The 27,755-nt window shown below is 42.3% G+C and overlaps 2 protein-coding genes across 3 annotated transcripts in view; one reads left to right on the forward strand and one right to left on the reverse strand.

Annotated features, from left to right (window-relative positions):
* The window catches only part of MPHOSPH8 (M-phase phosphoprotein 8), a 43,984-nt gene extending 32,848 nt beyond the window's left edge, over positions 1–11,136 (forward strand). For both annotated transcript variants that reach the window (XM_045293980.1, XM_045293981.1), the window contains 7 exons: positions 1,103–1,243; positions 1,835–1,921; positions 5,860–6,014; positions 6,746–6,900; positions 8,113–8,240; positions 9,288–9,371; positions 9,962–11,136. In XM_045293980.1, coding sequence (XP_045149915.1) covers positions 1,103–1,243; positions 1,835–1,921; positions 5,860–6,014; positions 6,746–6,900; positions 8,113–8,240; positions 9,288–9,371; positions 9,962–10,003 — 792 coding nt within the window. In that variant the 3' untranslated portion in view covers positions 10,004–11,136. The remainder of the gene's footprint in view (positions 1–1,102; positions 1,244–1,834; positions 1,922–5,859; positions 6,015–6,745; positions 6,901–8,112; positions 8,241–9,287; positions 9,372–9,961) is intronic.
* A 3,509-nt stretch (positions 11,137–14,645) lies between these two features.
* PSPC1 (paraspeckle component 1) overlaps positions 14,646–27,755 on the reverse strand; it is a 109,003-nt gene continuing 95,893 nt past the window's right edge. The window contains exons 10-11 of the transcript XR_006680433.1: positions 17,561–17,659; positions 14,646–14,748 (exon numbers count right to left, since the gene is read on the reverse strand). The gene's annotated coding sequence lies outside the window, so the exon portion shown is untranslated. The remainder of the gene's footprint in view (positions 14,749–17,560; positions 17,660–27,755) is intronic.

A 27,755-nucleotide genomic window follows, 5' to 3' on the forward strand; every position in this document is an offset into this window, starting at 1 on the left:
TTCCATGTGGGCTTTGTTGCTTCTGAGCTAGATGGCCGCTTATTTACCTTCAAGCTCCTAAGACCCCAGACGCTATATCTTTTGATAGCCGGAGCCCTTGATAATTTATGAATTATTATTTTCTTCTAATGTCTAGGTTGTCTGTTCACTTCTGATGAAGTCCTTTATACACAAATATTTTCATTTTTATGAAGTCTGGTTTCTAAGTTTTGTGCTTTTCGCATATTTAGGTTATTGATCTACTTTGAATTAGTTTTTGTGTATGGTGTCTGATAGGTGAGGTGTGAGTCACTTGGCTGGCCCATGATTTTCAGTGGTTTGGAATTTATGTATTGATGTAGTTTGGACACCTACTTCTGACTCATCCACTCTTATTACCCTGTATTTCACATTTAGGCCAATAGTAAAAGTCTTTCTATTTTGCCCACTAATGATGCATGTCTGGCCGTAATGAACGTGAAAGTATGAGGCGAGAGTAATGGTGGTGAGGACTGAGGTTACACTCAGCGTGGCTGGGCCGTGAATCTTTGTGGTTTGGCAGTTATGTAATGAGGTAGCCATTTTCCATTTGGTAACTTGACATAGTCAACCCCCATTTGACGTGGAGCATGAGATAAGAGCGGGGGTTTTTATGTAAATCTGCCGCCTTCCATGTCTGCTTACCGCTCACAGCCTCCTGAGAGACATTTCCTAACAACACCATCTAAAAATAACCTGGTACAGCAGTACTTAGGCAAAGACCTCACAGGAGTAGGGTGCATATTTTTACACAAACAATGTTGACAAAGTTGTGTTGCTTTTTTTCCTGTAAAAATATGGTCAGTGCCTTTGGTGTTAGCTTTTGTCAGGCAAGCTTCCGGTGTGCTTTTAGAACTTTATACATAAAAACCGTATGATTTTACGGTGATAGTTGATATATGGAAAAAGCTGTAAAGGTCATTCATTTCTGAATGTTTACTAGAATATTTTAGTTTAAAAGTTTAGTAGATGCTTAAATAAATATAGTTGATTTCAAATTGACGTTCTAGGTGAAGAAGCTTAGTTCTGAGTTTTTTTTCTGATTATTAACATATTTTCTTGTTAATGTCCCCTAATAACAAAGGATCCAAGTGGGCTGACTCTAGTGATGCATGCTGCAGCTGGAGGACAAGATGACCTCTTGAGACTGCTTATCAAGAAAGGAGCCAAGGTTAATGGGAGACAGAAGAATGGGACGACGGCTCTGATTCACGCAGCTGAGAAGGTCGGGGGCTGGACAGTGTGTCCTTTGTCACAGTTTGCAAGGGAATGCCTCACGGTGGGAAAAGAGAGCCGAAGGGAACATAATGGGGGTGGGGAGTGAGGTCATACCATCCCATACCTGTGTCATTGACATTTCAGTTGTTCATTGACTTGTAATGAGTGGATGCTTTCAGCCACAGTGGGACGTTGTAATTAAATTATCAAAAATGGATTTCTCATTGCAAGTGATTTATATGAAATCACTTAAGATTTTGATGTTTCCTTTGTTCAATAACTTAACTAAAATGTTCCCATTTACTATCTCTTCGAAGGACCTAGCCACAGAGACTCTTATATTGAAACCAGTGATTGTAGTCCAGGTTGAACTTGCTGCCTAAGAGGGTAGGCCTTCGAGCCCAGGAGCCAGGAGGGCCCCATTTACAGTACCATCCCATGCTTACAGCAAAATCACAGTGGAAAATGGAAATAATCTATTCAGCAACCTGCTTGAGATAGAATCTGATGATGTCTAAACATTTAACAATATTTTAAAGCATCTTTTAAAGAATTCTAGGAATTTGACTTACTGTGTTTGTTTGTTTGTTTTTAATAGAACTTTCTGACAACAGTGGCTATTCTTTTGGAAGCAGGAGCTTTTGTAAATGTCCAGCAGAGCAATGGGGAGACTGCGCTAATGAAGGTAAATACATTGCACGGAGCAGGTGTTCATGATAGGAACTGCACTTACCTCCCTCGGTGCTGGGCCTCGGGAGAGAGACAGGGCTTCTACTCGCATAAAGAGTGACAGTCTCGGAAACTCAGAGGGGCACTTCTACCCTGTCCTATAGGGTCGCTATGAGTTGGCATCGACTCAGTAACAGTGAGTTTTTGTTTTGCTTGTACTGGGCCCTGGACATATGAGGAGGAACAAGGTCACCTGTGGACTCAAGCAGCTCACGGATGAGCAGGAGACCGAGACTCGTAAACAAGCCATCCTGTGCTAGGAGGGTGCATAAAAGGAGACGGAGCTGGGTCTCAGGGAAATCTTGGTGGTGAATGGCTCAGCTGGCCCATTGAAAACAAAGGGGGAAATGGACCTAGGTGCATATATTTATAGGTTTAGTAGTAGGGTGGCAGGTGGGCATTGGGCCGCCTCATGCGCATTCCCTTAATACAAGAGCACCTTGCTCAGCTAAACAGTCATTTCATGATACCCACCTTCCCGACAAGATCGCTGAAGACAGACGTGTGCATAAGCAAATGTGGTGAAGAAATCTGATGGTGCCCGGCTATCAAAAGATAAAGCGGCTGGGGTCTTAAAGGCTTGAAGGCAAACAAGCGGCCATCTAGCTCCGAAGCAACAAAGCCCACAGAGAAGAAGCACACGAGCCTGTGTGAACATGAGGTGTTGAAGGGATCAGGTAGCAGACACCAAAGAACAAAAACCATCATTGTGTGACCACCCTCCCCACATAACGCTGAAGATGAATGTGTGCATAAGTAAGTGTGGTGAAGAAGGCTGATGATGCCCAGCTATCGAGACCTATCATATCGTAAATGAGGGTGGTGCGTGATGGGGACCCAATGCCCATCTGTAGACACATGGACATCCCTTGCAGAGGGGTAGTGGAGAGGAGATGAGTCACTGAGGGTTCAGTGTAGCAATAATGAAACTCACAACCTCCCGCTAGTTCTTAAATGCTTCCTCCCCCAACTACCATGATCCCAATTCTGCCTTGCAAACCTGGTTAGACCAGAGGATGCACAGCAGTACAGATGGGAACTGGAAACAGGGAATCTAGGACAGATGAACCCCTCAGGACCAGCGGTGAGAGTGGCGATACCAGAGGGGGGCAAGAAAGGGGGAATCAATCACAAGGATCTAGCTATAACCTCCTCTCTGGGGGATGGGCAGCAGAAGGGTGGGTGAAGGGAGACGCCAGGCAGTGTAAGATAAGATAAAATAATAATTTATACATTATTAAGGGTTCGTGAGGGAGGGGGAAGCGGGGAGGGAGGGGGAGGGGAAAAGGGAAAATGATCTGATTCCAGGAACCCAAGCGGAAAGTGAGTTTGGAGAATGATGAGGGCAACGAATGTGTGAGTGTGCTTTATTTACATAATTGATGTATGTGTGGATTGTGATAAGAGTTGGATGAGCCCCAATAAAATGATTTTTAAAAAGAAAACAAATAGAAGCTCATGAGGGTGGGGTACTTGAGGTAGCCAGAAAGGCACAGAGCAGGAGTGGATGTTAATGACACAGAAAGGGGCCCACTGCATTTGTGTGTGCCAAGACTGGTAACTGAAAGAGACATACTGAATTTTCATTACTCTTCGACCTTGGTAAATTCTTCACTTGACACATCTAAAACACACACACACAACCCACCCCTGTTACTAATTTTCCCTGAGTGGGTAGTTTTAGATTAGCCTCGACTTTGAGCCCCCCGCCCCCCACTCATTCACCAATAGGCATGTCTAGTGTCCTGCGCCAAGGTGCTGTTAGGACACAGCGTGTCCAAGCAAGTCCCCAGTCACGCACAGAGAGGCGTCTACAGGAACTTATCTCGGCCGCCCTTCATGAGTGACGCTGCACACTTTGGAGCAGAGTGCTTGGCCCTGGGCCTTATCTGTCACTGTTATTGCCGCTGTTACTCTGCGGGACGGGCTCACCAGCACTGCTGGCCCCTTCAACCTGTGCTTGCGCTGATTCTGAGCCTGTTGTGCATCCACTGTCAGTCTTTCTCTTGAAGGTTTTCCTGCTTTGGGCTGAACCCTCTACTTTCCCAGGGACTGCTCACTTCAGATAACATGCCCAAAGTACGGTAACGATGTCTCGCCATCCTCGCTTCCGGGCGAACTCAAGCTGTACTTCTTCCAAAACTATTTGTCTATTCTTCTGCCTGTTGGCCATACTTTGAATATTCTTCACCAACACCATAATTCAAATACAGTGATTCTTCTTTCAGCACTAGCTCTGACAGTTTTTCAAAGCAGAGAATAGCAGAAAAATGTTTTGTGTTTTACTGACTGTGCCAAGCATTGGACAGTGTGGATCCTAACACTGGATGACCTCGAGAAGAAAGGGCATTCCAGAACACTGCATTGTGCTCCTTCAGAACTCGTGCATGCATCCAGAGGCAGTGTGGGCACAGAACAAGGGAACACCACATGGTTGAAAATCAGGAAAGGTGTGCGATGTGGGTTGTATCCTCTCACCACACTTGTTCAATCTGCATGCGGAGCAAATCCTCAGAGAAGCTGGATTCTATGAAAAAGAATGTGGCATCAGGATTAGAGGAAGGCTTATTAACCTGCTATATGCAGATGACAACCTTGGCTTGCTGATGGTGAGGAGGACTTGAAGCACTTGCTGAGGGAGGATCAAAGATTGCAGCCTTCAATATAGATTATGTCTCAATGTTAAGAACTCCAAATCCTCACAACTGGACCAATATGTGACACCGTAATCAATGGAGAAAAGGTGGACGTTGTCAAGGGTTTTGTTTCCTGGGATCCCAATCAAGGCTCAAGGCGGCAGCAGTCACGAGATCACGTGATGCGTGGTATTAGATAAACCTGCTGAACAAGACTAAGAGTATAGAAAAGCAAGGATGTGATTTTGAAGGCTGACCCAAACCCATGGGATTTTCCATTGCCTCATTTGCAATTGAAAAAGTTGGATATTGAATAAGGAAGACCAAGGATTGTTGATGGTTTGAATTGTAGTGCTGGAAAAGACTATTGAAAGTACCAAAGACGGCTAACCTGCTACAAGGACAAACTGATGTGTCTTGGAAGAAGTAAAGCCAGCATGCTTCTGAGAGGCAAAAATGGTCAGACTGACCTCATCTTAATGTACTTTGGACACGGCGGGCTCCGGCACAGGAATGAATGTTTGCGCAGACGGCAGGACCAGACCTGACAGCGTTCTGTTCCGTTGTGCGTAGGTAGTGTGACTGTGAGTTGGAACTGACCAGAGAGCACCTAACAGCAATAGTTTGTCTTTAGTCTCAACTGTCACATGCTTTGGAAAACGGAAAACGTGAGTCTCAAAAGAATTGAAAGACTGACACAGGACTAACAGGGACAAAAATAGAACCGCTGACCTGGGCGTTTTTAATCCCAAAATGGTCTTTGTCATGACTCCAACTAAATTTGTATTTATGCTTAAAGAGCCCTCCCTGAAAGCAGCTGCTAGAAATGTTTTGTGGTCCTGAGAGGTGATTTCGTTTCCCTCTAGGACCCATCACGGCATAGCCAGCAGCTTGGGGCAGCAGGTCTTGTTCTCAGTCACGGTGCAGGTCACAGAGACGGTAGCCTGGTGTACCCTGTGCCTGAAGTGGATAGGTCCTTTGGCTGCCTGCTTGCTCAGGCATCTTAGCAGCGAAGAAAGTGATAGAATATCTACAAATGGTTTCTCTTTGGGCTGTAAAGCAATCCTGAGAATTGAAATAGCGTGCAGATGAAACACCCAGCGTGAGGCCGAGCTCTGAAAGGGTCGGGCCAGGACTCCATGTTCATCCCCTCCACAGCGCGCACCCAGGCAGGGGTGCAGAAAGGAACAAACATGGATTGGTACTTACCAAAAGTCTTACACTTTACATCAAATTCTCACCCTTCTTCCTGACCCAGGCCTGCAAAAGAGGAAACTCGGACATCGTGCGGCTTGTGATCGAGTGTGGGGCGGACTGTAATATTCTGTCCAAGCACCAGAATAATGCACTGTATTTTGCTAAGCAGAGTAACAACGTGCTGGTGTATGATCTGCTGAAGAATCATTTAGAAACGTAAGTAGGAGGTGAATAGGCCCGAGTTAAATCAAGCATCTCGGTTTTTACTCGTTGTAATTAGTACAGTCTCTCTGTAACTGCTCAGAAAAAGATGGTCCAGGAAAAGTGCTGGTGGGTTCTGTTCGCAGCACAGGGGTGAATGCAAATGCCTGCCTTGGGCTGCTAATTGAAAGGTCATCAGTTGGAGCCCCCCAGTGGATGCGGCGGTCGGTTTTCATAAAGATTGATGGCCTCTCAAACCTTGCGGAGCCGTTCGCTCTGTCCTGTGCGGAGCAGTGCTTTGGGTTTTAACTGCCTGCGCTCAGACCAGATGTCCCCAGATGGCACTGATGAGTGTTGTCTCGCTCAACTAAGCACTGAATGAGACTTGGCGTGTGCATGGCAAACCTTCCTTAGTTGATTTCTCTAGATTCTCCTTCCTGGTTTTTCACTAACCAAATATGTACTAAGCACCCACTTTTTCAGGCTCTGTTCTTAAGGCTGTGGATATGGAAAGCAGGAGAGAAAGACCTTCCCTTCTTGAAATTCAATTCCATTTAGAGGAGATAGACAATAAGAGCCTAGTTTGTCAGGTGGTGAGTGCTAAAGAGGAAGCAAGCAGGACCAGTGTTGACTTGATTGTAAAAGGTTGGTCAGACACAGTCTCACGCTCCCTAGTAGAATAGATTTATGGCTCATGGTTCGGGTCCGCGTTAACATTGAGAATTCTACCTGTACTTTTTTATTAGACTTTCGAGAGTCGCAGAAGAGACAATAAGAGATTACTTTGAAGCACGGCTTCTTCTACTAGAACCGGTTTTTCCAATAGCGTGTCATCGTCTCTGTGAAGGTCCAGATTTTTCAACAGAATTCAATTACAAGCCTCCACAGAACATACCTGAAGGTAAACCTGTGCTTTCTCTCTGAAACATGACAGTATAAAAATGAACTGGTTTTACACAGAACCTTTCTTTGAAGAAAACCTAAAGGAAATTCCATTATACATAATGATGTGAACTCCTTACCAGCAGCGCTGCCCTGACAGCTAAACTGCTATGGCAGTAACCGAGGAGGCCCTGTGGAGCACCGTCTAACAATCACTAAGAATCAAGTGGGAAAGAAGAAAGGATAATATTTACATAAGCTGAGCCTTGAGACTTTTTTTTTTTAATTTATCTTTGAACCGAAGGAAACCTCAATGAAATTCCATGACAATAATATAGTTTTAGAAGGTGATCGACGTTTTTCCTGAATCTTATGATTGCTTAGTCACTGGATTAACATGCCCTTTTGGAAATAATTCCGTAATATCTATCTTGCTCTGCAGTAAGTTTTACTAAGGGAAGGCAACATCAGAGCTATTTCCCAGGCTTTGTAACGCCAGCAGCTACCTTCTCAAGGAGGCACACGAACAAGTTCAGTAGGAGCCAGGATCCTGTGAAAAGTGGAGCTGAAATGCCCCATTCCCCCTTCAGAAGCTACTTAGGGACCCACAGGCTTGTTTTGGCCACACAGGAATCTATGGAAACCACGAATTAGATGTGCTGAGTGGGTTTGAACCACCATCCAAGCTTAGCACTGGACCACTGTGCCCCAGGGTGCCTTGGCCAGGGTGTCATGCCTGACAATTCTGCTAAGGAAAAGCATGGCCCCGCTGGTTCAGGACAGCTAGTCTTTGCTTTCCGGTCAGGCTTAGCTGGTTTTCAGAGAGGCGCGTTCAGTAGTTTCCACGCATTCTTTCCCCACGGACACCGTGAACCAAGTACATTTTCATTCTGCTCTTGATGGCTGGCCTAGGTGAGTGTAGTTTGTTGACCATGGCTGGTTGACCATAAAGGTCATTGAGCTCATACATGTCTGTCACATTTTGTTGAGAGCACGCACAGCGCAAAGCAGACTCGCGTTTCTGCACGTGCCAGGAGGGGCGCAGCTGTTCTCACCTTCCTTTTCCGAGCTGTCCTTCCTGTATTAGCATACACTCACCGCCCCCAAGGGTCCCATCTCCTCTTTGATTGCCTGTATGGCATGAGATGTTGGCACAATGCTCAATGTCCATTTTGTGACAGATCCCTTATCTCAGGCTCTTTAATAAAATGTATCTTTCTCACTTCCCCAGGCTCTGGTATCCTACTGTTTATTTTCCACGCAAACTTTATTGGTAAAGAAGTCATTGCTCGGCTCTGTGGACCATGTAGTGTACACGCTGTAGTTTTAAACGATAAATTTCAACTCCCCATTTTTCTGGTAAGATTTTTTTTGTAGCTCAATACTGTAAATTATTATATCAAAAGTACAAAGTAATTGTTTTAAATCCGTTGTCATGGAAACAAGTCATTAAAATTCAGTAAGCCAGTTGCAAACTGTAATCATAAGATTATCCTGAACGACGTCAACGGAAATAAAAAATTTTTGTGACTTTAAATTATGCTTACTATAGTAGTGGGAAAAGGCATATTTTAAACCAGGCAATTTATTTCTTATGACCGCAAAATCTTCCATATTCCAAATAGGTTACGATCCAGGTCATGACACTCACTCAAAACTCACTTCAAGTCAGTGCCCCGGGGGGGTGCTGAGTCAGCGGAGGCGCTGAGGGAATGTCATGAGTGCCTGGGTCTCTAACCATTAGCTTCTGTGGTTACCAAGTGTGTGGAATAAAATAGCGTGATGTTCATTTAAGGAAAATTCACAAAGAAATGTATCTATTCGTGCTTCTGGTACCTAAGTTGAAGCCCTTTACTGATGTTGACTGATTGTATCTATGCTTATTTGATTAAGAGGGACCTTCAGAAAGTTTGTGGGAAAGGCCCGTTATCTTTTCATTTTTCACATACAAGTGGCTAAACGGTTAAGTCCACATCGAACTTTTGCCGCATTGAGGATTCTTTCCCTAAGCTGAACTAAAGTTAACTGGGTATGAGCATGTTTAACATTCTGCCTACATGTTCGTCATACATATCTCTTTGGATACTGGCTCTCGGTAGATGAACATGTTTAACACTCCTGCTGTTATACATAGCTGCACACAGATTAGTCATAAACATTTCTCTGGATACTGGCTTTCCAGATAAATTTTGCAAGATTTTATGGGGGGTTATTTGCATCTTTCTAGTAAATTGAGGGGAAAAATAAACCACAGTATATTGACTAACAAAAATCAAATATATTTTCTAATGTTTGTGTGACATCCTTTGAAGTCATCTGAGTCTTAAAGGTGTCGGCTATTATAAATGTAAGGTAAAAGTTCATGGAAAAATACTGGCATCATTTCTTGATTTCTTTCTGTTTTAGGATAGTCATTTTATTTATTCATTCAGCCCTGTTGCCGGCCTCAATAAACTCGTCTTAAGGTTATCAGAAGCACCGTCTGCTAAGGTGAAAATAGCTTCCTTGTATTTATCATCACTAGAAACCATTTCAAGAGGGTCTGTCCTCAAGAAAAGTACACCCTGAGTTAGCAACAATAGGTGAATCAATCTACTTGTGTTTATGGGTCTAAATCATGTCAGACATAGTGAAGAGAAGACTTCTAAGTCAATTCTGACCCATAGCAATCCTACATATAGCAAAAGAAACACTGTCCGATCAAACCTGTGACATCCTCACAGGCCACTTAAAGGTTTTGATATTTACTCAGGGTTTTGAACCAGTTCAAAAGAGTTCAGACACAGAAACAAGGGCAGCTTATACTTTCCATAGCAACCAAATCTCTGGCATATCAGATGCTGACCAAGTACGAAACTGGTGGTGGTGCCTCACACAAGACTGACGCACAACACGCAGAGTACCTAGGCTGGTCATCATCTGTCAGTAGGGCCCATGTGTCCTCATTTCTATGAGCCCTGACCAAAGCACATCAAGCTGGGACGAAGCCAGTGTAGGGTGTTTTGGGCTTCTTTTCTGGAAAAGGAGGGTGTCTACTTCTGTACTGACATGTTGTTTTTGGTTTGTTTTTCTTACAACAGGTAAAGTTGCTAATAGGTGCCTACAGAGTGCAGCTGCGGTGACCAAAGGATAGGTCTTTCCAGAGCCAATATTACATTCTCCCTTCAAGCACTTGGAATTCTTCTGGCATCTGTAAACCTCTTGCAGTTCCACACCTGTAATCTGCTGGAGTCTGTAAGATGGGACATGGTTGTCCTAGTGGATTCTAAAGTACTTATAGAGATGGGTTTTCTCACCCATATCCTACCTTCTCAGTGTTGTAGTGTCTAGACTGTGTATTCCAGTTTTCCACAATGTGGAATGCTAAATGAACTCTACTTAGGAAATTAAAGAAGAAATCTTTATTAAATTTCAGTTTCCTACTAGCCCTGGAGAATTTTCTGGGGGGAGGGGGAGGGGAGAACAGCAACAGAAATGAGGCAGGAGAGGAACGTATTGTTTTTATTTGCTTACATCAAGGGAAGCATATTACATTCAAGATGCCTAGCACTAGGTAAGTGGAATTGCTGCCCTTGAATAATGACTGGATATGCGGGAGCAGAGGTCCTGCGTGGGTATAATATACAGTTGCTATGGATTGAGAGAGGAGCCTGTTGGCAGAGTGGGTTAATGCTAGGCTGCTGCCTCAGTCACCCAGGACTTTCTAGTCCTACCAAGAGTTAGTCTTAGAAATCCAAGGAACAGCTCCACTCTGCCCTGCATGGCCCTCATGAGTCGAAGTTAACGCCATGGCAGTGAGTGTGGGTTTCCTAGAACAAAGGTTGGAATTGACAGTAACTGCAAATTTGAGGGGTTCTTTGCAAAGTAGCTAGATGATAGGTACTCTCTGAATCTTAAGTTGTAAACCAGGGCACTAGCCCTGAAGGAGAAATTTACTATAAACTTTCGTCCGTACTCTTGGGATCCACCAAGCCGTTATTTTGAATATTGGGAAAAGCCTAAATCCCGCCTGTGCCTTAGAGCCCTGGCTGCTGCATCAGAGCGCACCGTGTGCTTCTGTGGGTGGTCACTCCATCAGTGGATGGTGTGCAGGTCTGAGCTCTTAGGTCCTTCCAAGACAGATTTTCCAACACAAATCAAGCCAGCTTGTACAAATAGTAACTGTCACCTGATATTAGACATTTCACAGCCAAGTTTATATCCTAACACTGCCTTTTTTCATTTTCTCAATAAAATACAACGTTGGCCTCTTTCATTTTTTTTCTCTCAATGTGGAGCCCCAGTAGATTAAGGTGGGTGGGTGAGAACTGTGCTTTTCAATTTAGTGAGGGCTGAGAATGGGCTTTTACAACGAAATTGAATCGTGTATTGGTATCCGATTGGATATCGTAGCCTTCTGGGCAAGACAAAAGGTGGTCTTGGTCAGGGCAACTACATATATGAGTTTGTAATTGCAATTTCTTTTGTTCCAGAATCATGGTTAGGATATGAGCAGAGAAGTATTTATTAGAATACACACTCCTTTAGAAGCTTAGGCTGAAAAGTAATGGGGAGGCTCTGAAAAGTGAAGTGTGAAATCTTGGATCTTAGGGAGGAAACTACATTTGGAAAGTTGGGTTAACTTAATTTTCTAATAATGACTTGATACAGGGACAGAGAAAGAAAAACATGTTAAAGTTTGAGATAGAATGGGTTGTCTCCTATGTCAGCTCCCGAATCCTTCCCCTTAAGCCCTGGTGGTGCTGTCAGCCAAGTGATGGACTGCTAACCTCAAGGTCAACAGTTGCAGTCCACCAGCAGCTCTGGGAGTGTTTCAGCCTTGGAAACTATATGGAGCCACCATGAATCAGAATCAACTCAGAGGTTTGCTTTTTGCCATCTCGGGCTTTTAAGTTTTGTGCCACGTTGCACCTAAAGTTAGTCTTAAGCATACAGCACACGTGCATTCTCTCTCATCCTGGAGTGAAGCCTGAGGGATAAAAGGTGAGTATTCTCATGTGTTAACAATGAAAAGGGTTTTAAATTCAAGTTAGGGCAACCTGTCTGATGAGGCAGCAACCACCCAGGGTAGGCAGTGCTGGGAAGTGCCGGTGATCTCTGAGGGAGGAAGTCGTGCTCTGGTAGCACCTTACCAGCTTAGTGAATGTACACTGAGTTCTGCAGGCCGAGCCCCAAACCATCTCCTAACATCGTTGACGGGTGTCACTATAGCAATTAGTGCAGGGTCAGGCGATCTCACGACCACTGAATTATTCTTTGACAAATACAATTTCATACCAACACTATAATTATCCTCTGAAGTCTTTCAGTTCAAATGTGTGGAATTTATGGGGGGAGGGGGTGCTCAGGTGTTGCTCCGTGACGTCTAACCAGCTGTAGACTTCGAGCTTGTCAACGTCAGGTTGCTGCTGCTGCAAAGTGCGGTCGGGTCGGCTCTGTGCCAGAGCGACCCCATGCACAAGGGAACAGGACACCGCCCGGTCCTGTGCCCTCCTCACAGGTGTTCCAGTGCCTGAGCCATGGGTGGTGCAGCGCTGTGTCCATCTTTCTCGTTGAGGGCCAGCTCTCACCAGTGCGCCACTTTATCAAACATGATGTCCTCCAGGAACATCCTTGCTTTTCAATACTCCAAAGAGGTCTTGTGCAGCAGATTTCTCTACTAGGTCTTTTGATCTCTTGGCTGCTACTTCCATGAGCCTTGATTATGGATACAAACAAAATTAAATCCTTGACAACTTCAACTTTTCTCCATTGATCACGATGTTCCCTATTGGTCCACTGTTGTGAGGATTTGGGCCTTCCTCACATTGAGTTGAATCCATACTGAAGGTACAGTCCTTGCTCTTCATCGGCAAATGCTTCAGTTCCTCCTCGCTTTTAGCAAGCAAGGTTGTGTCATCTACATATTGCAAGTGGGTAATAAGCCTTCCTCCAATCCTGATGCAGCTCTCCCAAATTTACATCTGCCAGAACACAGCATATCAATGCTGGCAAGATCCAAAATGCCTAATAAAATATGTTTAAAAAAATACTAATTCTTTAGAATAAAGCATAAGGGAACTACTGTGTATTTTGCCAGGATAAAGTATTTTGTAAGTTGTATTAGTTCATGCATTGAATCTATTTCATAGCATAATACAATTTAAATCCCAGACATTAGTTGTGAAGTGATGAATCTCGAGTCTGCTCAGTAAATGCAGAGGGCGTGGAAGTGGATTGTCTTTGCTGCTGACTTGCAGACAATGCTTTACAAAAATCTGGGCTTTCTAAACTCAAGTACAAACCAAAGTCACTGCCATCAAATCCATTCTGACACACAGCAACCCAGTAGGACACAGTAGAATCGTCCCTGTGGTTTCAAGGCTATAAGATGAGTGGCTCCTTATCATTCACCCCCACTGGGTTCAGATCGCTGCCCAACACCAAACCAACTGCACCACCAGGGCGCCTCTTAGTGGACAAGAGCCTTACTAATAAACTAGGAAGGAAAAACAAACCACTGTCATTGCATACTGACCCTGTGGGTATCCGAGACTGTAACTATGGGAGTGAAAAGTCCCATTTCCCATGGTGGATTTGAACCGCTGATCTTGCAGTTAACAGCCCAACATGTAACCACTACACCATAGGGCTCCTGGAAGAAACTTGCAAGGTGTAATGATACTCTGAACACTCAGTGAACATTCTCATGAAGAGGTGGATGCCTGGGCAGTCGCACACACACTTGGGGCTCCGTCCGAAATTGAAGTCTGCCCACCTCTTGGCATCCATTTGGAGTAGAGAGCATCTATCACCGAGACGCACTGCCGCCTCCGCTCATTAACCGATGATGGCTTTTCTTGGAGCAGCAGGAGCTGCTTTACATTTCAAATAAAATTTGTTCTCTGACATTGGGGGCTGAAGTCCTCCAGAGAACTGTTCTGTAAAAACAACCCTCTAGAGCAGCAGTTCTCAATGGATTGGCGGTGACCCCTCTGGGGGTTGAATGACCCTTTCATAGAGGTCCCTCGATTCCTAAAAGCACAATTACAGTTATGAAGTAGCAACGAAAATAACTGGATGAGGGGGGGGGGGTGTCACCACTACATGAACTGTATGAAAGGGTTGCAACATGAGGTAGGTTGCAAACCACTGCTCTAGAGGGTCCCAGGTACATTAACCAGTGAGACACCACCACACTAGGAGGCAGGTAGTGATTTATTGAATGGATTCAAATTGCAAACAAAGCTTAAGACTATTTCCAACACAGCAGGCAACCCCTAAGAACTCATTTGCCCTTTCTGTAGATTTTTACCTTCACTTTGAAACCATTAAACCAACCCCTACCCAAGAAAACCAAATAAACTGTCATCCAAGTCACTGAGGAGAGCGACTGCCTAAAGATTTCTGAGATGGTCTTTATGGGAGCTGACAGCCTCATTTAACTCACCCAGCAGGCCAACAGGGCTACTTGTAACAAAGTACCTTCCAAGAATCACCTTCACTTCCTGCACATGTAGCTTATCTTGTTAATTCAAAGGCTTTGAGCTTATTCTTGCACAAAAGCCAAATATGTGACCATCGAGTAGATTCTGTTTTCTATCAACCCTGTAAAAACAGTCTATGGAAGCAGGCAACCACTTTCTGCAGGGCCACGGGCGGCTCAGACGAGACCGTTCAGCCCACTGCATACGCCACCTATGGTGCTCTTGCTTCGCAGGAAGACCACATCTTATGCCTCTGTTCCAACAAAGCTACAACTCTGATGAAAAGACACAAACAAGATTTCGCTCAGGACTGCCTGTGCACAGAACGTGTGGAGGCATTTATTAAACTCAAGTGTGGAATATGAATCTTCGGAGTTGTTTCTCCCGTAAAGTGATTTGACCTGGAAAAAAAAGCAAGAATTGTTTGTTGTTTGTATTTCTCTAAAGGAGAACTAGCTTTTCATTACTGAAAAAAAATTAGCTGGATTAGAATTACTGAGCAGCAGACTGGAGAACGATCTCATTCAAAAGCAATTACTTTAGCACATTATTTTTTAAGGAGTCAGTGAATTACGTGACGGTTTACAGAGCAGATCATCGACCGATAGTGAGCTCATGTACAGATGACCCAAATGCTGAACCGTTAAAATGTGCCGATACACTAAAACGGTGGTTCTCAAAACAGGGCCTGCTGGGAATGTAGTCTCAGGACCTGAGCCTGCCGCAGCCCTCTTTTCCACTCCCAGTCTTTAACAAGCCCACATGATACTGATGCGCTGCCTTCCCGCACTGCTTTACAGATCACCTGAAAGTGAAGACGGACACTACCATGGAAATGGCAGTTTCTTAACTAGATAGTACTAAGGTTCGGTAGCTCTCACTTCTCTAGGAACCAACTGTATATTTGGCTTCATTTTATCTTGAAAACCAGAACTTTTAAATAAAAGTATTCTATTTAGTGACTCAAACGACATAAAGCAAGCGTCCCCCCATCACAAACATACTTGATAAATGTGCATGCAAGCACATGTGCTCAGTCTGTAGACAGTTTATGTGGGTTACCTTTTTTCCTGTCCATATATATTTGAGGGGAGTTTGTTCTTAAAATGTATTGCCCAGAGTTTCCTGTTCAGTGGACCTCATGTGGGGCCAGACCACGGCACTAGTCACAGGTGCTCGGATGAAGACCCTCATCACAAAATGAGCTCTGAAAAGCACTCCCTGCCCGAGGCTAATTGTCTAGAGTTGGGCAACTGGGACTCAACATTGCGCGCTACACGGGGTTGGTGTCAAAGAGAAGCTTTGAAAAGATGATTTCCCTGGTGCTTTCCCAACATGCGGACCAATACCATGCCATCTCGTTGAAATCGGGTGTCTTGTGGTGTCACATGTATCACCAGTTAAGGGAGAACTATTGGGACCTGTCAAGATGACATCCATGTCAAAATCCTGTCACAAAAGATTTCACCGAAAGAGTAAAGACAACTTGAAAACTAGAAGAAAAAAACGAAACTTGACAACTGCAAATCAGAAGAGGGAGCAAACTGAAGCTGATGGAGAACTCAACAAAAAGACCATCTATTGTTAAAATGGGCAGAGGACACAGCACCAGAGAAGACATTGAGGCAGTCAAAAAACTGAAGAAATATTGACATTCATTTAGCCACTGACGATATTAGATGTCAAGCCAGTTCCAACTCTGGCCCAGTTCTGGGCCGTCTTCACAATTGTTCCCTGCAACCCCACTGTTGCAGTCACGATCATCTTATCGAAGGTCTTCTTTTCCTCTGGCCCGCTACTAATCTACCCAATCGAAAATGCAACTCAAAACAATAATGAAATGCCATCTCTACCCAGCATTAATATAGCAAAGTTGCTTTTTTTTAAAATCAGAAAACAATAAATGCTGGTATAGAGACTGGGACCATCACACACTACAGTAAAACTAAAATGGTACAACTACTATGGAAACTGGTATGGTACTTCCCTTACAAAGCTGAAAATACAAAGACTGGGAGCCACTCATCCCTTTCTCTATCTTACAGAAGTAACAACAGCATGAGTGGATATATGTACACCCAGGTTCACTGAAGCACTATTCACTAGCAGAAAGATAGAAAACTATCAAACATCAGTGGAAAAAAGCAAAAACCACAAACTATATACATCTAACAACAGAGTATTATACAATGTGTAAAAATAACAAACTTTCGAAACAGCTCGCAATGTGGATGGACCTGATACCTATGCTGAATGAAAGAAGGCAATCACAAAAGACAAACATTGTATGTAACTACTGATAAAATGCCAGCAAAAGATTTTCATATAAAAAGGAAAAAAAATCTTGGCATAAAAAGCCCCTGAATGTATGTTATATGACACTTTACAATGTATGACAGCTCTACAAAGAGTAGAAAGAAGGGAGCGATGGAGCCAGAATTCTTATTAAGTTATGATGATACACCTTTTAAAGATTATTCACACTTTGCAAAGGAATTTAAGACTAAAATTTTAGACTTGGGATCTCAAATTCCAACCCAAAAACAGTTTTTCTTTTGTTAAGACAGACGTGTTTTACATATCCTTTCTCTTAGTCCAGTTTTACTTAAAGTTTATAGATGGTACTATCACTGAGGAAAGATGATGGCAATTTGGAGCTACAGTTAACCTCAAAGCATGCTGGGACACAAAAATGGTAGTGATGCAAGGCAGAGTAGTACATGTTTCCACCTCTGTTATTTGATAATACTGCAGTAAATGAAAACTGCAGTTTATATGCACTGTATATGCTCATTATACTCAATGCAATCCAGGAAAAATGGTCCATGAAAATTAAGCATAACTAGTTCATATGAGCAGTCTGATTTGCTCATTTGGAGAACAATATTGAAGGCACCCTGGACTACTAAAAGGACAAAGCTATCTGCATTGCAGGAAGAAAGACCAGAATGCTCTTTAGAGGCCAGGATGGCAAGACTTCATCTTACATACTTTCGACGTGTTATCAGGAGAGACCAGGAGGACATCACATTTGGTAAAGTGGAAAGGCAGCGGAAAAGTGGAAAGCCCTCGACAAGATAGATTGACCCAGGGACTGCATCAATGAGTGCCGCCATAGGAACACATGTGAGGATGCAGGATCAGAGCCAATTCAGTGGCACCTCACAACCACTTCGTACGAAGTTAAAAAATACTGCAGGGCTGCGGCCTCACCTGACAGGAATGATTCCAGCACTCCTGCTCTCTTGGCTCTTCAGAATGTCACCGGATGCTGAATTTTAAGTGGCTTCATCCACGTTTTCTTTTATCATCCTAAAAGTAAAATAAAATCCAAATTCACCATTTACAAAACAATTGATTTCAAGAATCATCCCAAAACTTAAGTGTTAACTCTTATCAGAAAATGTTCACAGTAATTAGGTTCTGTTAAAGGTTGAAGTTTTTACCTCGTTTGATTATTTTCATGCAATTGAGTGTGGATTTCTTTTTCAATTATTGGAAGAACATAAAATTCAGTTAAGCTTAATCTTTTGATAATAGAATAAACAAAATCCTGAAAATGACATTTTAAAGGTCTTTAATTAAATCCTTTGTATTTCATTTTCTATAGCATACCAGAACTTAAAACCTTTAAAAAAAAAACAAAAAACTTACAATCCAAAACCTCACAAAGAACTCTGGTTGCTATTGGAGCTACAGGGTTCTTCCACGTCATGCTGGGGGCCAGGCATCTGGACAGTGGGCTGTGCCCCAGCCCAGCAGAGACACTCTTACCCTGCACAGTCACAGGTCAGTGTTCGCCTTGGGGACCTATGCCCCAGGATGCAGGTCTGCATTTGTTTACAATGTACTTGAAATAGCACAAGTACAGTACACAATCAGAATTTAGGAATAACAGACATACAGATGTAGACTTTTTTTTTTCCCCTTCTTAACTGTTAGAGGAATGTAGTCTCAAAATAGCAAGGGCATTTACCTAGATCAGTGTCATTCTTTAAACCTCAGGTTATTCACACATTAGAGTACTGGCTGGATATGTATGTGCATGTACAAAATGCTGGGGTTAAGTTAAAAGAATTCAAAGATCCCTCCAATGCACATCACTGATCCACTAAGAGCCTGATCCTGGTTAGAAACTCTAACTTTTTTTTTTTTAATTTCATGCAAAACATGGCACAAATCGACCAAAAAAGCGTCTTTTCTTCCCTGATTTCCATGAAGAACCAGCATTCATTTTACTTTTCTGTTGAGTATATTGAGTATTCTACATGATGTTGGATTATCTGCTCCTAGTTTAATTAGTACTTACTTAATTAACCTTTTTATATGTGGTTTTGTAGATGGGATATATATTTATCTCAATCACTAGCATGAAAGCTAACAAGAACAACTGGAAACATGAACCAAACTGGATGGCTGGGTTACTTCAGTTCTTTGTAATGCCATCAAGACTAGTAAAAGTTCCACCTGGGCGTCAACATTTTATTTAAAGTTGAAAATACTACAAACTTACAATATAAAAATCATTAACTAATGAAATCTAAACAGGTCATCTCTCTAGAACTTAGCAAAGTTCTAGTTACCAATATATTTTTTAATTTATTTATGTAAATATTATTAGTGATATGTGAGGTAACATTTACCATGTACCACCAGCCAGGGTCTCTCCCCTGATCAAGAAGCTGTTCTGTTGTGGGCTGTGGAGTCAACGCTAACTCACAGGGAGCCCCGAGCACAGAGCAGGCCTGCCCAATAAGCTTCCAAGGCTGTAATCTCTGTGGCAACACTTGCTGGGCCATTTCTTTCAGGGCTGTGCTGAGCAGCTCTGAATTCATAAGCAAACATTTAACCATGTGCCAAGAGGGCTCCTTGGTGTTGTCTGCAAGCTGATTGCAACTCACAGAAGCCTAACACAATGTAGAACTAACAGAGGAATTTGGAAAAATTACCAATACAGGTTCTGCCACAGTAACAAAAAATCAGTTGAGCTACTATACATATTAAGCAAAGACAAATGAAAAAAGAAAATTTGGAAACATTTCGATTTACAATACCATCTCGAACAGACTAGAACACACAGGATACAGAGAAGCAGGGACCGTCAAGAACGCATACGATGAAACCTATAAAGCACTGCTAAAGAAATCTACGGAGTTATTGGAAGACTGTCAAGATGCCAACACTATCCAAAACAATGTGCAGTCAATGTAACCTGTATAAATATTCTAGCATCCTCTTTTATAAATAAAGGAACATCAATTATCAACTTTATTTTCAATTATCAACTTTATATGGAATGGCAAGAAGCATTCCACAAAGCTAAAACAATGGTAAAAGACAAAGCCTCTTTATTGATTTTGAGGCGTACTTTATAGTTACGGTAATCAAAGCAGCCTTGAACTAGTTTAACAACTGAGGCACAGATAAACGGAATGGAATTGAGAGTACAGAGAAGCCCACACAAGTGTGGCCAATTGGTGTTTTAGAAGTGTGCTAATCCCATTCAATGCCAAGAGTCTCTTCAATAAATGGGCCTGGGAAAACTGGATTTCCACTTGCACAAAAATTAAACGGGATCTACACACCATTCCCCAAAACAAATTCAAAATAGTCTCAAGCCTTAAAAGTTGAGTCCTAAATTAAAATAATTCTAACAAGCAGGATCATTCTGTCAGGCTTTGCTTACAATCTGCGGTTTTTGCTAATAACAAAAACACAAATAGCAAAAGGCAAAATAAAATGGGCTCATATAAAAATTAAAAATGATGCTCATCAAGACTTTACCAAAAAAGAAAAGTAAAAAGACATGCCACAGACAGGGAAAATATCTCCAGAAAATGTCGATTAATAACCAAAATAAAGTATAGTTTTAGCAACTTAAAACCATAAAGACAAATATCACAACCATAAAATTGGCAAAAAGTTTGGAGAAGCATTTCACCAGAGGGCAAATGGCCACTAAAACCATGCTTGGCCTCATTAATCAACCAAAACCAAACTCCATGTCAGTCAATCCCATCTCTTAGCAACCCTACAGGACCAGCGTGGCCTGCAGGGCAGTTCCTTACCAGTCTATAGGGTAAGTTTTAAAGGTGTAGAAAGCCCTATCTTTCACCAGAAGAGCTATTGGTGATTTCATACTGACCTTGCGCTGTAATGTAACCCACTCCATCACGAGGTCTCATTAGCCAAGAGAGAAAGGCAAGCAACCCCACGGGGCGATTCTATTCCACTCCCACTACTCTGGCTGAGACTAAGAAAGGAAAGTGACAAATGGCGAGTGGGTGGGGAAACAGGCACGAACACACTGCTGGTGGGAATGTAAAAGAGCACCTCATTGCAGCCGTTCCTCTCAACAATGACCTGTGATTCCACTCGGGATACAAGGTATGGAAAAAAACATTGGTATTAGAGTTTTATTTCATACGTGGATATCCCAACTAGAATGTATGGTACACAATTTTCTGTAATCTGTAGTTGGTGCTGCATTACCAAAAAAAAAAAGTCAAATCAAAAGGCTCTATAGAAAGTTCCGTTCAGAAGGCCATGGTGACACCTTTTTTAAAGCTCCCAAGGGCTCATCTGGATAGACTATGTCCCAGGACACAGAAGAGTCCAGGGTGGGGACTTTTATGAAAATTATTGAGAAATGGGCCAAGAAGGTTGTGCCAAACAGGTTTTTACCAACAGGACATCAAAGCAGGAGGTAGAACAAAAGCACCAAACCTAGTCAGGCCAATCAAGCCCGAGCACCCACGGAGCCATGGCTCTAAAGTAAAGCCAGTCCCGGTGTTGGTTGTACAGAAGCAGCCCCAGCAGCTACTCTTTGATAATGTCTGTATTACGAGCCACCGACTTGCTGCTCTCAACCTGCTACTTTACTAAGTGTTGCCGGGGTTGTGAAAGCTTGCAACTGTCTGAAGACACAATTGCTGCCTATTCCTCTGGAGCACAGAAGAGGAGAGTTGGGACTAAAAGGAGATAGAATGTGTGGTTGTCTCCACGGACATTTCCCTCCTCTGCTTTGAGACGACTAGAATAGTATGGTGCACATTTACCATGACTGAATATTTTGATCAAAGACTCTAAAAATCTATAGAAGCTCCTAATTAAAGGGAGGGGTGTGAACAACAGAATTTCAGATTTTTTATGGTATCCAGATTTTCTGGCATCACAGAAATGGATGAACCCCTGAAACTATTGCTTTAAAAGAAAACCTTTTAAATGTTAAACCAAAAATATTACCTAAAGTCATCTTAAAACTGAATAGTTTTAATGAATAGTTCAAGGTCTGCCTTGAGCATTAGTCCATCTTAAGAATTATTTTCATGGGACAAAAGCATCTCAAAAGAATAAAAGGGAACCTCAGAGGGCAGTGTGTTTTAAGTTAACAAGGGAAGAAAAATTCAGCAACAATGAGAATGGTTGCAAACATAATTCTTCAATGTCTTTGAATTGCCTGTAAAAAAACTGCAGGAATGACTGCAATGTATATTCTCCACAGGACATGCCTCCAAGTCAGGGGGAATGCGAACTCAGGGGAAAGGGCACTCATCACCAGCTGTCAGGGAAACTCCTCATATTGCCATGTAGTGATCACTGTACACAATCTGTGTAATTAATGGCTGAAATCACAAGATGAACGATACAAGTAATGGCACAGATGTACAGCCTTACAGGTTTCTCATGGTAGTACAGACTTCATGAAACAGATTACTCCAGAATTATACTCTTAGATATATTGCCGAGAAGTGACTTCTAAAAGAATAATCTTAACAGCTTATTTGTAATATCTCCAAATGAAAATATCCAAGAATACGTAAAGCTAAGACTTTGTGTGTGTGTGTGTGTGTGTCATTTTCAAAAACCGGTTCATTGTGGACAGTGATTGTTCAGGTTGTGTTAACATTAACTGGGAAATGATTCAGTGCTTTATATAGTGAAGCAGTCACCTTTTGTGAGCGGATGTGGGCAGCCCATCAGCTGAAAGGTGAGGTTGCTCAGGGCTAGTCAACAGGGAAGTTCTACCAAAGCTCTCAATACTGTATATCACCCTCTTTTCACCTGGTGGAATGGGAGCCAGCAGCCTGCCACCTAACTGTCAGATCTTGGAATCTGCCAGCTCCCACAAACCTGCAAGGTGGCAACCTTCTATTTGTCCTGCTTCTGTACTCCTGTGAGGGCCCATTTTTCACCTTCAACAACTCATGGGCCAACTAATCTTGGGTTCACCAGCTTTGCTGCAAGCACACCTGACCCATGGATTTGGGACTTGGGAGCTGTGTGAGCCCCTACTGTGCTTGATTGGAATGTACCTGAACACCTTAGTTTTGCTTCTATTTCCTTAGAGTTCAACATTTCAATTAAATTACGAATAAATCCAAGGATAGTTATTTGCATTTCCAAGCAAGGTGCTCATCTAGATGTAAATAGGGAAGGAATTGCAAAATGTTATTTTTCCACCATGCTTTTATTTTACTCCATACTTTGAAAATGTTCCACTATTAAATGTCTTTAAAAATTATGTAACCCAAGTTATTAAGAGAAATTCTCGAGTAATACAACATGCGCACATGCAAAAACTGCTAGTTTCAGGGGGAGTGTGTTCCAATGTCACACAAAGATCACCTCGGTTAGTGTGTTACTGTCCGTGAATTCCGGCAGCAAACAGAATGGGGAGGAAAATAAGCATCAGGAGCCTTTTCCAGCTAGTGCCCCACCTTTCTTTCTGAATTATGAGTTTTCTGAACAATGGTCTTTATTTGCAATATTAAGACTAAACACAGATGCCAACAAAGGGGATTGAAACACCTACAAATAAAAGGAGTTTTAAAATTGCATTCATTGATTTAAGGTGCAAAATGTTTTCTATTGGTAAAAAGTGCATTCTGAAATTTAGATCATTCCAACCAGATTGAGAATTACAAAAGCTGTGCATTGAAAACTAAAAAGTAGCCATGAATCTTTCTCATGACGCTGCCTCCCTATCCTTCCTCAACACAAGCGTGTGCTATCTGCTCTGGGGCTCCAGAACCCAAAGTGACTCACGCCCGCCCCTACCGCCTGCTAATCACAACAGCTGTGGCACTCCCTGGCCTCCATTCGAATCATGATTAAAGCACTCTCAATAACTTTGCAGTTTGAGACAAAACCATGTGTTATAAAGAAATTCCATTTTGAGCCTACTGGTAAGTCCAGTGGGAACTTGGACCAAGTACTCATTCATTCATTATCAAAACCATGGTAGTAGGTGCATAAGTCTCTGCTATAATTAAACTCCAACTCATTCCCTTCGAGTCGATGCTGACTCACTGCGCCTGTGTGTCTCTGAGACGGTACTGTTGACAGGAGTGAAAGCTGTCTTTCTCCCACAGAGCTGCGGGTGGTTGAGTGCAGACCACACAAGAGTTCCGAATATCTCAAAGAGTATCAGATTTATAAAGTAAAAATCTTTTGACTTAACAGAATTGCAATTTGTAATGAACTAAAAATGATGAAAACTATTGTTTATTCACTACTACTGTGGCAAACCAAGAAAGTGATTAGTGTGCCCGACAGAAATGTGGGACTAAAGGATGGCCACCAAACTGTGGGGGCGAGTTCCTCCTGAGTCCCCCACAAGAGTTAGAAAGGTTTAAGTACTGTTCCTTCTGTGACTTTTTGTTTACACTCAACTGAAATACAGAAAAATTACCCCCAAAACTCAAGTGTCAGGTGCCTTTCAATTACAAGTTTCCCGAGGATTATTTCCTTCCCCACAGTTCAGAGGAATAAGCACCCGAGATACTTTATGTATATGTAATCTAATAAATATATACATTGTTTCTTCCTTTCTCTCTAAAACAGTGATCTTAGTAGAGCAAATCATTACTCCTCCCTGTGATTTAATGGTCTTAACAGTTTTAGCCTGGCTCTCTTCCATAGCTAAATTCATTCTACCCAAGCCCCACATTTCCATTAAGTACCCGTTTCCTTCAGAAAACAAATCCCGTGGGATATGTAACCCTAAATCTTGTATTCTGTGTGGCTGTAAAGCCAGTAAGGGGAACAAAATTGGTTGGAAGAAGGAGGAAGAATTATTTTGCATGTATACAATGCATACACAGCTACTGGTTAAGTGCTTTAAAGTAAAGTATATTAGGAGGAGGGTTGTGTCTGGAGTCTAAAGTCTAGAAATGAGGCAATAATTAACAAAATGTCTAAGAAAGGACTCCTCTCCTGTTTACAAATGCAGCACTACTGAAGTTGCTGATTTGCTTTCAACACTGACGCCACAGCTGGGAATGGGCTCACGTCCACATCTCCACCTTTTATTCAAGTATCAAACACACTGTATCCTCATAGAATCTTTCAATCATCCTCCTAACAAACATGTTTCCACACTAATACATGCTAGACCATCACATATAAATGTGTAATAGCTGAAATTAAACAAAGGAATATTTACTTATACCAATGAGTGACTATTACCCCAATATTCTGCCGAATGCTAAAATTATGCAATGGGATAAAGGAGCCCTGGAGGCGTGGTGGTTAGGCACTGGGCTGCTGCAAACACCAGCAGCCGCTGCAGGGGAAGGCACTTGCCACTCTTAAACAGTCCCCAAACCCCACACTGCCCTACAGGCGAGTATGGGTCACACTGGACCCAATGGCAGTTGTTGCTTTTGAAACACAGGATTTGTAAATCAGATAAACCGCACTCAATTTGTTCAGCATGTGAAATTGTTTAAAATCACTGGGAAATGTTTTAACTAAAATGCTATTTTGCTATTGTTTTCAGTTACTTAACTGGATGAACAAATCTCAAGATTTTAGCAAATAAGCATTTACTAACTTATTTCACCCTTTCTGAGATAGTTGGAAGGTGAATCTAAAACTTTTAGTAAGGTTTAAATTTCTTTGTGCACAGGTAGATTCCAAACAAAGTGTTGACACATGTTACTTGTGACGCATGGATGGATGCAGACAGATGCTCTCGATCGGCCGCATGTCGTAATTGCACTGTGGTCCCTTCAGGAAACAAGGGCCCAATTGAACAGTGGTGGATCTCAGTGCCAACTGAACTCAACCTGTGTGATGGCGTCTGCACCTCCAGACTCCAAAGGGTTACTCTTGGTGAGCTTTTCTCAAAGGACACAGGACAGTCATTAAGGGTTAGTGTGCAGTGTTTAGAAAATGGAAAACATTGGTGAGCCAAACAGCCAGGAAAGTTAAACTGAGGAATTTTTTTTTCAATCTTCCACTTCAAAACATGTTCAAGGTAAATGTTTATTCTTTGAACATAACACGGACTGTCCTGGGAGAATTTCATTGGGAATCATACCCTACCCATCCTATCGTCCTGTTCTTGCCCTCTTCCATTTCTTGTTCCCCCAGCTCAAGGCATTTTGAAACGCGATGCAATATTTGTCTTCTGAGGATACACAAAGTGCCAATCCGACATGTTGTATAACTCAAAAGACTGCAGAATTATTGACGGAGGCAGAGAACCATATTAAGAAGTGTACAGACCTTGATGAAGGATGTCAAGAAAGAATACACACATATTCATATTTTGATTTTGTTTTAACAAGTCTCTACGCTCTACAAAAAGGAGCTCCGGCGGTGCGGTTGGGTAAGCACCTGGCTGTACACCACCAGCCACTGCCTGAGGAAGCCTGTGAAACCACACGGAGCCTTTCTACTCAGACCTGCTAATGTTGACTTAGCACCGTAGGACAACATTTATACAGGTATCTCAAACAGTGGCTGTGTGCTCATACTCTGGACAGGTTATCATGAGAGAACAGTCTCTGGAGAAGGTTGTCAAGTAAGGTAGAGGAGCAGTGGGAAAGAAGACGACCTTGGGCAAGATGGATTAACACAGTGGCTGCAACAATGGCTGAAACACAATTGTGAGGATGACTTAGGACCAGGCAGTTTTCACTCTGTGGTAGATAAGATCCCTGTTAAGTCAGAACATCACCCAACAACACAGCCATTCCATTCTTCACATTCAACAAATGCTCAAAAGTTGCCTAATTCACATTATTAAAATCAAAAACATACTGATAAAATTAGTGACATTTGATAAATGATGTACTTAAAGGACAAGACTTTAAGGTTCTGGTATTCTAATCTAGCCAATTTCTTCAAACTCTCCCAAGTTTAATTGTATAATTATTTCAAAATGTTTTTTCTTACTTATAATTCGCTTTATTAGGGGCTCATACAACTCTTTATCACAATCCATACATCCACCAATCGTGTAAAGCACATTTGTACATCTGTTGCCCTCATCAGCCTCAAAACATTTGCCCTCCACTGAAGGCCCTGGCATCAGCTCATGAACCCATGATAATTCATAAATTATTATTTTGTCACATCTTACACTGTCCAACGTCTCCCTTCACCCACTTTTCAGTTGCCCGTCCCCCAGGGAGGAGGTTATATGTAGATCCTTGTAATTGGTTCCCCCTTTTCACCCTATTCTCCCTCCACCCTCCCGGTATCACCACTGTCACCACTGGTCCTGAAGGGAAGGGATCATCTGTCCTGGATTCCCCGTTTCAATTCCTATGTGTACCAGTGTACATCCTCTGGTCTAGCCATATTTGTAATCAAAATGTTTATTATCTGTGCAAAAATCCAATCTGTTATTGACACCCTTACATATTTGTTCGCTTTGATTGGTAACTCCACGCCCCCACCAAAAAAAAACAAAAAACAGTTTACTAGGAGTTAATACAGATATATCATTCCATAGTTCAATCACATCAAGCGGTACTGTGCAATTGCTACCACAATCAATTTCAAAGGTAACTTTTGATAAAGTTAAATCCACAGGTAGGAAGTCATCAACAATATCCTATATACTAGTAACAGAATTTAAAAAATAAAATTGCCACTGCAAATTTTCAGTGTTTTTGGTGTGTGTGTGTGTGTGTGTGTGTGTGTGTGTGTTTTAAAGATTATACTGTTGCTAAACAGGAGATATTTATGGAAGGAAGAGCAGTATGGTAATGTTATGGAAAGCAGTAGATTCCATGATAGGAACTTCTTAAACAAACTTGTTCAGTGACCAAGAAACTCAAGTGGTATGTTTTATTCTATAGACACATTCAAATATATGCTACATACCACATATCTAAAGGAACATGTAAGTACATGTAAGAGAAAAAGTAGAACATCAATTACAGATTGGCCATAAAAGACACAATACATATACAATGGTCTGAAAACAGGTATTCAAAGCCCAAGAATCTCTCACTTGGAACAGTTTCTAATAAGAAAAACGATTGGGAACTAAGCAAGCCATGTAACTATGACAGTGTGTAAAATGGAGCCCTAGTAGCACTGTGGGGTAAGTGATCTAACTGCAAGGTTCATTTTCACACCGACTGGAGGATGAGACTGTCTCATCCTT

Source organism: Echinops telfairi, unplaced genomic scaffold (genome assembly GCF_000313985.2).
Source record: "Echinops telfairi isolate 266 unplaced genomic scaffold, ASM31398v2 ScPeMD7_2565;HRSCAF=3150, whole genome shotgun sequence".
In the NCBI taxonomy this organism is placed as follows: Eukaryota; Metazoa; Chordata; class Mammalia; order Afrosoricida; family Tenrecidae; genus Echinops; species Echinops telfairi.